At 39.8% G+C, this 14,154-nt stretch overlaps 1 protein-coding gene across 1 annotated transcript in view; it reads right to left on the bottom strand.

The window, feature by feature from the left end:
* Positions 1-14,154, bottom strand: part of mbo (Nuclear pore complex protein Nup88) — a 282,207-nt gene that overhangs the window by 1,513 nt on the left and 266,540 nt on the right. The window contains exons 3-11 of the mRNA XM_067781281.1: positions 6,787-6,912; positions 4,003-4,264; positions 3,853-3,941; positions 3,613-3,781; positions 3,405-3,547; positions 1,518-1,621; positions 840-1,446; positions 615-774; positions 466-554 (exon numbers count right to left, since the gene is read on the bottom strand). Coding sequence (XP_067637382.1) covers positions 466-554; positions 615-774; positions 840-1,446; positions 1,518-1,621; positions 3,405-3,547; positions 3,613-3,781; positions 3,853-3,941; positions 4,003-4,264; positions 6,787-6,912 — 1,749 coding nt within the window. The remainder of the gene's footprint in view (positions 1-465; positions 555-614; positions 775-839; positions 1,447-1,517; positions 1,622-3,404; positions 3,548-3,612; positions 3,782-3,852; positions 3,942-4,002; positions 4,265-6,786; positions 6,913-14,154) is intronic.

Raw genomic sequence — 14,154 nt, 5'->3', positions numbered from 1 at the left:
TTGCAATAGAGTCGAGTGCAGGCGAGGAAAGCTCTTGATGCTTTGTTTAAGCTAGCATCTATATGATCATTCTACGCGAGGCTTCTGACTAGTGTAATTATTAGGTATTTTGTTTCTATTGAAAAGCGGCTTCTGGTGCCACCCAGTGATGGTTCTGTTATGGATAGTGTTTTTTCCGGGTAAAAGCACTAGGACAGTTTTGTTAGGATCTATGTCATCGAGTGAGTACACCCTCTTGAAGGCATGCCCTAGTGAACACAATTGACTTAGTTGTCCCTCCCAGCTCAACGTGATATTCCACTAAGCAGTCGATATCAAATTAACATTCGGCAACTGAATGCCCACTCCTGCAACTTTTCTCTAAATCATCGGAGAATATTATCTTGTTAAAACAACAACAACAGAGGAACAGAAGAGAGCACATCTACCGTATCTGCTACTACAGTTATATAAATTTGAACTTACATTTGCATTAGAATCTCTTTGATATTCTTCTCCTGTCGTTCGGGTAAATGGAACGTTTTCTTCTTAGCTGTCTGATTATATTTAGAGATCTGTAAGAATATTTGAAAATAATTTTTGAACCTATTAGACACAAAATTCACGACAATTACATGATAACTCTGCTTGTTTATAGCATCACGAGCCTGTAGCATAGCATTGGCCAAGTCTTTAGTCTCCCTATTAATACGTTCCACCTCTTGAGCAAATTCTTTATCAGCAACAGGATTGGTAGGAAGACGGGTATGAGCCTGACGTACAAGAAGTTGACATCTGTCGACAAAAAAAAAAACGTTTTAACACAAGTTCCACTTAATATCCACATACATTCCACTCACTTTTTAGTTATGATCTCTTGCTTTTCGCTAATCTCCTCAAAACGTTCGGCTAAACGATGTGCAGTCTCACGTATATTTTCACGCTCTTTCTCCAAATCAGCAATTTCGCGCTCTTGTTGCTCTTTGCGCAATTTTATTGTATTAATACGTTTCGTAATCTCAGCACGCACCTGTTCGTGTCGTTTCAAATATTGTGTGCGTAGCACTTCAATGGCTTGTGTGAGTAGTTCATACGATTCTTGTAGTGTTGGTGTACTTGTCTTATCAACAGAGAGTATGGGTTGTGTAACATCACGTTTTAGCATATTCTTAATGTGATCCACAAATGATGGTTCTAACATGCGATCCAATTCAGATTTGGCTTCTAATTTGGGTAAAGACTTTTCTGTTTCCTCTTTAATTTTGACAGACTCCACTAGCACTTTCGGATCAATGATGAGCTTAAGACTGATAACTTGGCCGCTGCTGAGTAGCAATACAATACCAGAGGGCATTTGGAGTAGCACGAAACCGAGTACGGCGTTGATGCGTTCGCTTGTATCGATTTTAGTACAAACGATGTATTCGGCATGCGAGGGTATTGCCAAAGGGCTGATGTCTTCGTCGACTGTGTGGGATGGAAATAAAATTTTGAGAATTTGTAGTTCTTGCTATATTTTTAGCACGGAAAGTACCCACCATCACTTTCTGCAAAACGCTGTAGTTCGGATATGAAGTTTATGGTGATCGCGTGCAATCCGGCATTGTGGTAAGCAAAGTAACGCATCTCGTTTATGTAATCACTGCAGGAAAAAACAAAAGTTAAACAATAAAATGCGTAGACGAAAAATGGGTAATAATCCTAAGAGGCATGGCATCGAAGGCAAAGGAAGCTGGTCGTTTTAAACGGTTGGTCCATAAGGATATTGCTGTTATAGGAGTTGGTCCTTTGTATCTTACAATAGAAAATATGGATATCTGGATAAGTAAGAGTTTACCTGGTAACAATATACGAACCGAAGTAGGGTCATAGCAACTCGTGAACCCTTGGGAAATCCGATTTACTCTTCTGCAACATCAAGTTCCACGGCTGCTTAATATAACTACAGTGTGCGTGGAATGACTCATTCAGTCTATGTTAGGTCTTCAGGAAACAGCCAGTTCAATCCCGTGGTAGGAAGAAAAACAAGGTCTAGCAGCAGCCCATGCCCCTCTCCCCTCTTTGACTGGGATACGAACGACTGTTTGACCATCGTCAATTGGAACCCCCGTTCACCTAATGCCATCATAGAATATATACGATCCTAACATCGGTCGAATGCAGTTCATGCCTTACGACCATGCCACTTTCAAAGATACTCTGGTCTCCGCGAAAGAAACATGCTGACGGATGCAGTCATTTCACCATGTTGTCGAGTTGTGCTATCAAGAACGCTGAATACACCGGCGCGAACCGTGGGTAGTCTGAGTTTTTGGCCCCAACGCTGCTACGACGCAAGCATCCAAGCCTTACACTATCTAGACGCATGCTTCCCTCTCTTACCCCCAGGCGCGTTTCAAATTACTATCACTATACTTTTAAAGACTTTCTTTAAAGATTACGACAAGCAACCAAGCTTAACGCTAAAACGAGTCCCCGAAATTGAGATGGGTATGTCTGCCGAGTAGACAGTACGTACGAACATACATACATACCTACCCTTGTTATCAACTTCCCGAGAGATTACTAAAAAAGATTATCTAATGCGCCATTTAGGGGCGAAACCGGCATAATACGGCACCCCTCCTAAGTAGAAGAATACCGGAATACGCTCGCAGTTCCTTTTGTTGTTGTAACTGCGCAAACATTTCTCAAGCCTTAGTGTGGCGAATATTTGCATTCCATTTATGGAAATGAGTGCGGTACGCTCCAGTAGTAGGTATTATATTTGACCCCAGCCCGACTGTGGCGGCAACGAAGTATTTTAATTCCCCAACGGCTCCAAGCGTCTTAACCCTGAACTAAGACAACAGTGCTAGGGAGAACATTATAAATACAGAGGGTTCATTAATTGGGAGTTTCAATGTGGCAATCACGTGACTGGTCGATCAGTACAAAAACAGACCAAGTGGAAAGAAAACTTTAGGATATGCAACCTCCTCGCAGGGCTAGGCAAGTTATATGTATCTATCCCAGCCAAACACAACGGAAAGGTATCCATTGAATTTGGCGAAAGTCATGTCGAATTCTTCGGCGCCTACAAAAGGTTTGACAACTCATCCACCATTTACTTCTGGTGTTTCTGATAAGAGGAACTTCAAGCCTGAAAAAAATCAAATAAATAAGGCGGCACCCTATGACGTCCAATAATTAAAAATTGGCTCTGAAATTATTGAACGCTTTCAACTTTTCCTAACTCACGGAGGAAATTTAACCCATGGTAAATTGTTCCTGAACTTTAAAGGATGGAATCAAACAAGTGATTATAGTAGATATAGCTTGTTATCTGATATGCGAGGATGAGCACAGTCTCTCTGGCTGACCGGATATTCCGCGGAAGCATTGGCTGTTAAAGCTTATTGACATATTTAATGTTTTTAACCAACCGTTTCAATTGTATCGGGCAATTGTATATCTTCGATTTTGGATCGTCCTTCGGCAAACCTAACTCTAATAATACGGTCTCCAAAACATGAACTGTGTACTCGGATGGATGGATGACCAAGCTGGCGTCCACTTCATTAAAAGACTGCAAGAAAATGAAAGATATATTATATGTCGATGATCAAACATAGTCTGCGCTTTATTAATTACCTCTTCTGCCTCCTCGGCCTCGAGGAAGAGTGCGTGATGTAAATTACCATTCGATTCGGCAATGATTAGAGTAGGTGGTAATGATGGAATGATTAAAATAGCGCACGAATCCAAACCATAATTATCGCTGCTTTCTGGTGTAATTGTAAGCGGACCTTGTAGGCGTGGTCTGCATGTGAAAGTTGGAGTTTTGGTTAGTGAAGACAAACAATAAAGGCAGGAAATATTGAAACAACTTACTTGTAACTATCAAGTCCAGCCATTAGGACATAAATATTGCCATTCTCACGCAATACAACGACGGGCCATTCAATGCGTTCTGAATTTTTCTAAAATAAAATTTTTGTTTCTTTTGCTATAACAACTTTAACTCAGTTCAACTAAACTCACCGTGGTTGTCTCATTTAAAGCTTTCGTTGTATTACGATTGTTATTCAGCGCATCTTTTTTACTCTTGTTGTTTATTGTTGTTGTAGAAGAAGAGTCCAGTACGCCTTCGTCTTTCAAAGCTACCGCCGGTGCTATGTCAAAATCAACCGACATCTCGCCAAGCAAGAATGGTGTTGGAAATGAGCTGTTGAGGCTGTTATCGGATTTAATCGGTACTGGGCCCACTTGCCAAACATGACGTAAAGTGGAATTGTCGTAAACGCTGTAAATCAAAGCGAAACATTTGAAAATTATTAAAAAATTTTTAGTAGAATTTAAAAATTAACGAAATCAAAAAACGAGCATCCGCTCAAATGGTCGATCTGTGTTTAAGAACGACTCTGGCAAGAATTTCCCCTTTTAATAACCTGGCTCTTCAGGAAAACTCTAGTTACCACATTACTTGTAAACGCTTTCTACAATAGAACCCGCCTTGAATTTTTTATACAATTGTTCCAACAACATTTTCCGCATCCGAATCGAGTCTAGCCACAAAACCATGCGACACAACCAAACAGATTGAAGATACCTCCGAGGAACTTAAAAAGGCAACTCTGTACGCACTGTGAAGAAATTTGGCACTCAAAAAGTCAGCCGTACGAAGAAAAAGAGCACAGAATGTAGCCCAGAGACATCCACTGAAAGTCGGCAAATAAGTATGCCAACAATTGCTCTGTGAATTCCGTTCTCAAAGGCAAATACCTTTTCGGATGTTCGACCTAGCTCAGTTTTTGATGAGCTTATGCTGGATCGTGAGGCGTCCGCGTATCACCCAGCTTTCCTAACATTTCCTGCATGATTCTACTTATCACCTTGGGACACACACCAGATACCACTACCAGTCATTCGTCACCAGTATAAGCATGCACTATAGCTATACCTGTTAAGTTGACTCATTACTTATGCTTTATGATCGCGGGTTCGAATCGAGCTCAAGGCCTAACAATAATTTTTTTATCATTATTATTGTTATGATAAATTTTTTCTTAATTGAAAAAATTTTTAAATTAGAATAGAAGAAAGAAAAAATTTTAGACAACTGCCATATCATAACAATAATAATGATAAAAAAATTATTGTTAGGCCTTGAGCTCGATTCGAACCCGCGATCTTAAAATCAGTAGGCCGATATAACAACAAAACTTATGCTTTATGTAATACAAATCCAGTGAAATGACACTGAAAGACACTGCTTCATGAAGACCTGCTTCACGGATGCAGTCTAACCTCACTAGGTCCTGACAAGTTCAAGGAAGGGCCTTAAATACCAAGAGCATGGGAATCATTTGATGTATATTCGAAAAAAATTCCGCCATCTCTTATCGAATTATGTTTGCATACAGACCGGTTTTACAGTTGTGTCATCTTCAGTGTCATTTTTCGTTCTCAAACTTCAACTTCCCAAACTGTCGGAAAGTCGATAGGCAAAATGAAGCATAGAGAAAAGCGTTTATCGTCCTTTCTATGCCAAGAAACACAGCAAAGATTATCTCTTGGCTCTCAATCGATACCTACACATCGCGATCACTTCATGTAGCGAACACTGAGGAGCGCAGCGCTTGAGATAAGGCTAACTAACATATTCTAATTACATGTGAGTATCTAAGTGCTCTTCATCATTATCATCATTAATAAGCGATTAACCTATCCTATCCAAATTTCGCGATAACTGACGGCAATAGGGAGTATCAAGGCATCAGGCGAGGTCAAGTGTTCCTCCACCTGCCTCTCCCAACTCAGTGGAGGTCTTCCTCTTCCTCTGCTTCAAACTGCAGTGTTGACTGAAATACTTTCTTGCTCTTCGTCCATTCGCATAGCATGAACTAGCCAGCGAACCCTTTTGGCTTTTATTCGCTGCACTATCGTCACATTCGCGTTAAGCTAATACAGCTCATCGTTATAACTCTTTCGATACTCGCCGTCGGCATTATGGGCAGTACCATAAATCGTCTGGAGAAATTTTCTCTCGAACACTTCAACATCCATTTAATCTTCTCTAGACATCGTCCATGATTCTAAGCCATACATCATACATCACTACAGGTATGATGACGGACTTGTAGAGAGTGATTTTACTTTTCAATTGCCTACTCAGTCCAAAAAAGCACATTTTCAGTCTCGAATGTACATATATGCGTTGCCTTTTCGTTGCTATTCCTTTATTCACCATCTTTGAGCGCGCCTATAATTATTCCACACAATTAGGATTAAAAAGCATAAGTATGTACCTAAATGGCGAATAAAGGAATAGCAACAAAAATGCAACACTTAGAGATAAATTGCAAAATGAGCAGCGGGGATTCATATGGCTGAGCGGATAAAGGCATCTGCCTTTACACTAGTATAAATTATGATTGTTGGAGGTTTGGAGTTCAATACTCAGCTCCCGAAATGCTAGCTGCTAAAGAAATGAAATTCAGAAACATGGCCTAGTAACCCTCGCCGTTTGTAAACTTTGTAAGTTTTCTCCTCATTTACCGCAATACTCACTTTTTTGTTTCTTTATCGAATCCAAAGACTCGGACTCACAGCGCGTTTGTTCAGGCTAAGTGTTCTTCATGCTTCATACATTTCGAATGTCCTATTGTAATCTACTTCTAACTTATATCTTTGTTTAAACAAAATAAAAATCGTAAAAACACTAACACTGCAGCTAATCGCAGTGCAACCAACTTAACAATAAATTAGGTGCTTGGATTAGAAAATGAAATTACAATACCATTTTTTAGCCATAGCAACACTTACCGTATTGTATTGTCAGAGAGTAAAACCAGCAAATGTGAATCCGTGGGCGAAAATGGATGCCAGCGCAACTGACGCAATTCTAGGTGTGGATTGTTGCTAAATAGTTGAGCATCTAAATTTATGGCGCTATAAAGAAACAAGACGAAAAAAAAAACAATTAAATTAGACAAAGAAAAAACTAAAAAAAAGACAATTAACGGTAAAGAGTATAAACAGAGTACACATAATACGCTCAATATTTAAGTACTTAAAATATGAATATTTATTTAATTAGGAACGTTTTGCATAAGGGGGAAGAGGGAACCGAGCTAGACAGAGGGGATGACAAAGAGGGGAGACCAAGAAAGCATACGCTTCGCTAGCTACTTGTATTTGTTGGCGATTAAATTATATAATTTAGTTGGCTTAATGCGGTTTAAAATGTTACCAAATAAATTCACTTAGAAAAGCCGCTTTCTGAGCCAACAAAAACAGAAACAACAGCCCCTGCATCTTGCTGCAATTTATATATTGCATATGTGTGTGTTTAACATAAAACATGTAATTTAGGAATGCAAAAGCAAAAAGGTGTACGTAAAGAAAACTAATGTTATTGTTGTTTGTCGACTTTAAATAGATAAATATTAACTAGAGCTCGCCCCAGGGCTGAAGTTAAACCAAAATAGACGTAACTGAGAAATGTTTCGTCGACTTCCTATTGGTAATAACCGGTACCCGCCGTAATGTTTTAATAGCGGTTTACTATCGTTACTCGTTATCGACGGGCTGCAACTGTGTAATTGATCTTAGATTGACATTTTTTCGGTATAGCAAATCGGTGGTCTTTAATAAACAATTTTAACTTTTCAATCACAAGTCGATAACACGTATCGATAACTTTTCGATACATAATCAATAATTTTTTGATAACGTTCTGAAAACAAATCGACAATTTTTCGCTAACATCGACAGCAAATCGGTCTGTCAGTTTACTTTGAGGAGCATAGGGCTCGGGAAGGACCTCTCCGAGCCATTCCAAAGGCAAATCTTGCAGTAAATGGAAGCAAGACGAAGTACCAAGAAAAATGGGCACATTCGCACCTTGGCAGCCACTTTCAATGAGGATATAAAATCAAGACTGTGAAGAAGGGCTTCGTCTTTCTGAGAACCAGCATTAACAGCAAAAATAATGTCCGGGTCAGAAATCAAACTGAAAATAACTCTTGCCAACAAGTGCACTTCTGACTGACTAGGATATTGAAAAGTAAAGTCTTCTCTCGAAGAACAAGAATCACGCTCTGCAGCTGTTTCATCATACCTGTATGTATGGCTCAGAATCATGAATGGTGTCGAGAGAAGATGAGAAGGCTCTTGGAGTGTTTGAGAGAAAAGTTCTTCGGTCCTGTCCGTGTTGCCGACGGCGAATATCGAAGGAGGAATAATTAGCAGCTGTACAAGCTTTACGCATCTATATAGATAATGCAGCGAATAAAAGCGCCTAGGCGTGCTGACTAGGTGATGTTATGCGAATTGACGAAGACACTGCGGTCAAAGTATTCCATACAGCTTGAAAGCAGAGGAAGTGGAAGACCTCCAGTGAGTTGGGAAAGGCCTATGGAGGAAGACTTGTGCTCCCTTGGTGCTCCCAATCGGCGTCTGTTATCACGAAACATAGATAGCTGCCGTGTCTAGTTACGAAACGCCCAAAATCGCTTAGGCTGTGAAGCGCCAATTAATGATGACGAATGGACTCCTTTATAGCATGAGTAAAGATGTTTACCCTTCAATAATTAATAAATGTAATTAAGGTTATGTGGCAACCTTTTACTCTTGATCGCAGTCATACTTTTTTTCTTTCTCTCTTCTCTGTTCTCAATTCGCTATTGCAGTTCTTGATTGTTTTGGTTTGTCCGCGCCTGGAGTTCTTTTCTTGGTGTCTGATTCGCTCAGACCTAAAATCTTTTCGGCAGTTATCGCGCTTTGCATGTATTTTATTTATAGATTGTGCTCATATCAACTCCACCATGTACTTACGAGTAACAAGTTACATTAGGAACTACGCGAAACTTGCTGAACTCCCCCACAACATGAGCGAAGATGTTTTCACATTAAAAAATCACAGGAGACTTACTTAATGAGTTAATGTACCTGAAAAAGCAAGGGATGGGTTAAGAAAACAACGATAAGTACCATCCAGTACTACTTGCTGACTTTAGCATACATATTAAGAGTTTACATAAGTACATACTCATATACGCCACAACTTTGATAAGCTCAATTTATGCGCGTAAGTTGTCATACTCCAAAGCGGATGTCATACAGGCATAGCACTCCTATACGAATACATACATACATAGTTCCGTATGATAAAGAGCATCTTAAGCAATGCTTAAATGGGTTATCTAACGGTTTGTTGCCGTGTGCAATTCCCAAGATGCTTATATATAGAGCTTGTGTGATTTTTTATGCGGATTACAAGCGATGTTAAATTATGCATAAAGCGCGGTATAAAATGCAGTTTACATAATCATGTACCTATTTGCATATTCACGCATCATCTCGTACGTACAAGTTTGTTTTTGTTTAATTCATTTTTTAGTTACAGCATTTGATCGTGTACTGATAAGCGTAATAGACGAGCAACTCATATAAGAAAATGGTTAGGAATGGATAGGATTTACATATTTGTCTCACAATTTGTTGCTTTTGGAAAAATATAGAACTGCCTTTTTCTTCTTATTGACACTTACTGAAAATACAAAATTTGGAGTAATGAACCTCCGAGAAGATTAAGGCCACTTATCTTAATTTTTCCTACAAGTTAGTTTATGCGGGTGCGAACGTCATCGACAGAGTAGTTCCCGCTGAGAAGTCATCATTCACAGATAACTTTTAGTTGGAGCAGTTTATTCTGTGTTGATCGGGCGTAGGCAGCGTCCTTTTTTGCAAACGCAACCCGATGTTTTTGATCGTACCAGAGGTTTTCGCAGGCTCGCTGGAAGAGCGATAGAAATGTGTTTCTACTGCTCTCATCGTTAAAAAGAAAATAGCTTCTAGTGAGCAGATATAAGAGCCAAAGTAATAGTTAGCCGTCTGTTTTGAGAGCAGTTTTACGAACGCCAACTATCCTTCTACCTGCTCCCTGCAATTTTTTAGCTGACTAGAACTCTTTCCATTTGCCACACAAGTCGAGTAGTTGAAACAAAGCGACTAATCGATTAATCGAAGCTTCGCCACTATTCGGATACCACAAACCGACTAGAAAGCATTCAAACTTGCAGACGGAGAGCGGGGGTGAGATGTTGAGGATCAAATAGAAGAAACGACGTTCTGCACAATAAATAAAACGTACTTTCATACATTTAAAAAAAGGAAAGTGTGATGAATATAAATCCTTTACAGACAGCCACTTTGCTGCCTTCCCTATCCCGACTGATGCTCGCCAAGGGGAGCATGCTTTCCGCAAGGTCATGGAATCCGCCTCGGCGCGCTTTATTCCCGCCGGAAGAATTCCCGAAATTCGGCCTCATTTTCGGGCGGAGACCGCAAATTTAGCGAGAGAACGTGACCTTATAAGACAGCTCGATCCCGGCGACCCCCAAATAAGGGATATAAGCCAACGCACCAGATTGCTTGTGGATGAACACAAGCGGGCGAAATGGGAGGAGTATCTAAGTCGTTGAAACCTCTCTGCCGGTGTGGGAAAGCTTTGGTCAACCGTAAAGTCCCTATCGAATCCGTCCAAGCACAACCACAAAATTTCCATCGCTTTTGGCGATAAAGTGCTGTCGGATTCGAAAAATGTGCGAGCGTTTTTTGCCGACAATATATAATGCATTTTACGGTTGACAAAGTTAGACGGAGAGCCAACAGACACGCACATAAACATAAATTCGGTGCGTCCCCAATTATCATCACCGCCAAAGAGGTTGAGGATGCCATCGGTCAAGCTAAACCATCTAAAGCAGTGGGCCTAGACGGCATAGCCATGCCGATGCTTAAAAGTATAGGAAAAGAGGGTTTCAAATATTTAGCACATGTCTTTAACCTTTGTCATCCCTGAAAAATGGAAAATGGCCAAGGTGGTCCCGCTACTAAAGCCTGGGAAACCAGCTAACATAGGAGAGTCATATCGCCCGATATCTCTCCTATCGCCAGTAGCCAAGACGCTTGAAGCCATTTTGCTCCCCTATTTCAAAGCAAATTTGCAACTAGCCTGTCATCAGCATGGCTTTAGAAAACTTCATAGCACCACCACCGCGCTAAATGTCGTTAGCATCCAGATAAATTGCAGTTCAAATAAAAACCCCCACCATAGAACAGTACTCGTTGCGCTAGACCTATCATAAGCTTTTGATACGGTTCACTACGCGGTACGCTACCGCAAGACCTGGAAGGGCCTTCCCCCACGTCTTAAAAGATGGACTGCAAATTATCTGGGTGGCCGGCAGGCATCGGTGCAGAAACGCAACATCAAAACCAAGAAGAATTAAACAGGGTGTGCCACAGGGTGGTGTCGTATTCCCACTTTTGTTTAACTTCTACATATCAAAACTAGCTTCGCCACCGGAAGGAGTTACTATCATTTCCTACGCCGATGACTGCAAAATAATGGCCACAGGCCCAGGCCCACAGATCGATGAGCTCTGCAACAAAATAAACGGCTACCTCCCTGATCTCTTCAGTGTTTTCACCTCGCGAAACCTGACATTATCACCGACTAAATCATCGGCGACCCTATTTACAACATGAACGCCCCAAATGTCGACCATTTTGAACGTCCACGTCAATGCCACTACGCTACCGACTGTGTTACACCCCGTCTCTTGGGTGAGACGTTCGATCAGGATCTACATTTTGGTGAGCATGCAGCCGCAATTGTACCGAAAATCCAGAGCCGTAATAAAATCCTCAAATCTCTTGCTGGCAGTACTTGGGGAAAATATAAAGAAACGTTCATTACCACTTATAAGGCAATTGGCCAGCCGATTGCATGCTACGCGTCCCCGATATGGTCACCAAGCCTAAAGACTACTCGCTGGAAGAAGCTACAGGCCTACCAAAATACTGCCCTCAGAACCGCCACGAGTTGTCTTCTTATGTCCCCAGAACACCATCTACATAATGAGGCGATAATACTCCCCATCAGGGAGAGAAATGAAATGCTAACCAAACAGTTCCTGTTGAATACCCAGAAACCTGGGCATCCCAACAGACATCTGATTGATGAGCCAACACCGCCCAGGGGCTTAAGGAGTCATCTTTGTAAGCACTATGAGGAAATACGGCACCTGAGAACACAGCCGTATGAAGCCAAAAAACACAAGCACACTCAAAGAACAGTACCCGAAACTTGCAGAAGAGGAACGCACACTCCCTAGGGAAACGCGAGTCACTCTAGCTCAACTTCGATCTGGATACTGTAACAGGTTAAACTCTTACCTATCCAGAATCAACTTGCAATGTGTCCCCGCATGACACCAACCATCTCTTCAATTGTAATGTGGAACCTACGCCTCTAATACCCCTCTCATTATGGTCCACCCAGCTGAAACAGCAACTTTCCTTGGACTCCCGTTAGAGGATATTGATAACAATTTGTGATCGGTCACACCTATTGGATGGGGCGAAGCACTGCTACAACAACAACAACAACAACTAGAAAGCCAGCTTTCGGTTACAAACCGAAGAATCAGCTTGAGCGTTGCGAGAACTGACTTCGGGCGTTGTTAGTTTATCAGCATCGAATCGGGTGACGGCTACATTATAAGTCGCAAGTCTTATAACTCCATCCTATAATCAGTACTAAGTAGCGAACCAGTGGAGGGGTGATATTCTGTCGACCCACAGATCCTAGGAGGTTGTGGTCGTATGTAGAAGTTCACTCACGGAGAAAACCTTATAATGGCCGTTCATGTGGGAATGACCTGAAATATTTTTTTGGGATGTGTGATGATGTGAATGTAGGGTTCTTATTATTTTTATTTAACTTTGTATTTTAGTTACTTTGAACTTTGTAATTTTCAAATGTATTATCAATATTTTAAGTTTCAATATTGATTTTTGAATTTTCAAAAACATTCGTTGTTGTAAAAAATAAAAAATAAAATATACGCATACATTTAGGCGTATTAATAAAATATAGTATAAAGTTTAAAACGTGGTTTCAATCTCCACATTGGCGATCTCTGCCTATTTTAAAAATTGTGTTGTGTGCAAATTAAAAAAAAAAAAGTTCAAAAATTCGCAACAAAAGTTGTTTACAAAATAGCAAAAACCAACGCGACTTTGGAAGTCAGACGGAGACAAGTGAAAAATAGAAACATAGAAAAATAGAAAAGTGAAAGTAGAAAATTCACAAAAGAAAAACTTGAATCAGTGCAATATGCTGTTGGAAGAACTCAATAAAAAGAAAAGTGTTTGAATGTAAAACCAACCAAAGGCCACATAAAGAGCTTACAACACAGAAACAACTTGATGAAATCCAAATCAAACGTCGAAAATGTGGCTAATTTAAAAAAAAAAAAAATGAAATATTGAACGATGTGACGATTTGTGATAAATTCTAACCTAATTGCAATTTAACAGAAGTAGAAAGTGAAGAAGTAAATAAATATGCAAGTGAATCCAATAACAACAACGATAAATAAAATCTGACATAATCAAATCAATCAGATTGTAATGCAAATCAAGTTGCTGGAACTATTGGTTATTGATCTATAAACAGAATGGCGTCTGCTGGGTTTTCCTGTATTTATCAGTTGGAAATACTTGTTTAGTATTGTGTGAAGCTACATATTATATATAAGTAGTGAGAGAAGTACTTGTTTGACATCCAGCTGACCAAAGGAATTGTGATTAAATGCATATACATAAAAAACTGGTAAAACAAACAGAGATCTCATAGATCACAATATCGGTTCATATATAGACTAAATAGTCAATAGACTAGACAATAATAGACAATCAAACATCAAATCAAATACGAGGTGTGCTACCCAACGCTGCCTATTTTCGGTGCTATTTGTGATGCAACTCTACGACGTATTACTTTGAAGTCTCTTGGTGTGTAGAAACGCAGCGTGAGGAAATTGGAACATATAAACAAAAACACTTATCAGAGCGTATACAAAAACTGCAATAAAAACAGCAATCATTAAACAAATATCAACCAAAAAGAGCTGGAAGCAGCAGCAACAGTATCGACTACAAACTCAACATCATCAAAAGCCATTGCATAAATAAATAAATATTCGCAAGTATTTGAATAATAATATCATCTTTTATGTATGCATATTAAAATATAAAAATATTATTCTTATTATTATTGTAAACTCCTTTTTTATAGAATTACTAATTTATTTTACTCTTTAGTTAGTGAACTCTTTT

The sequence above is a fragment of the Eurosta solidaginis genome, chromosome 4 (assembly GCF_040869045.1).
Source record: "Eurosta solidaginis isolate ZX-2024a chromosome 4, ASM4086904v1, whole genome shotgun sequence".
Taxonomy (NCBI): Eukaryota; Metazoa; Arthropoda; class Insecta; order Diptera; family Tephritidae; genus Eurosta; species Eurosta solidaginis.
The sequence above is the reverse complement of the archived record's forward strand: the minus strand, read 5'-3'. Positions and strand labels throughout refer to the sequence as shown.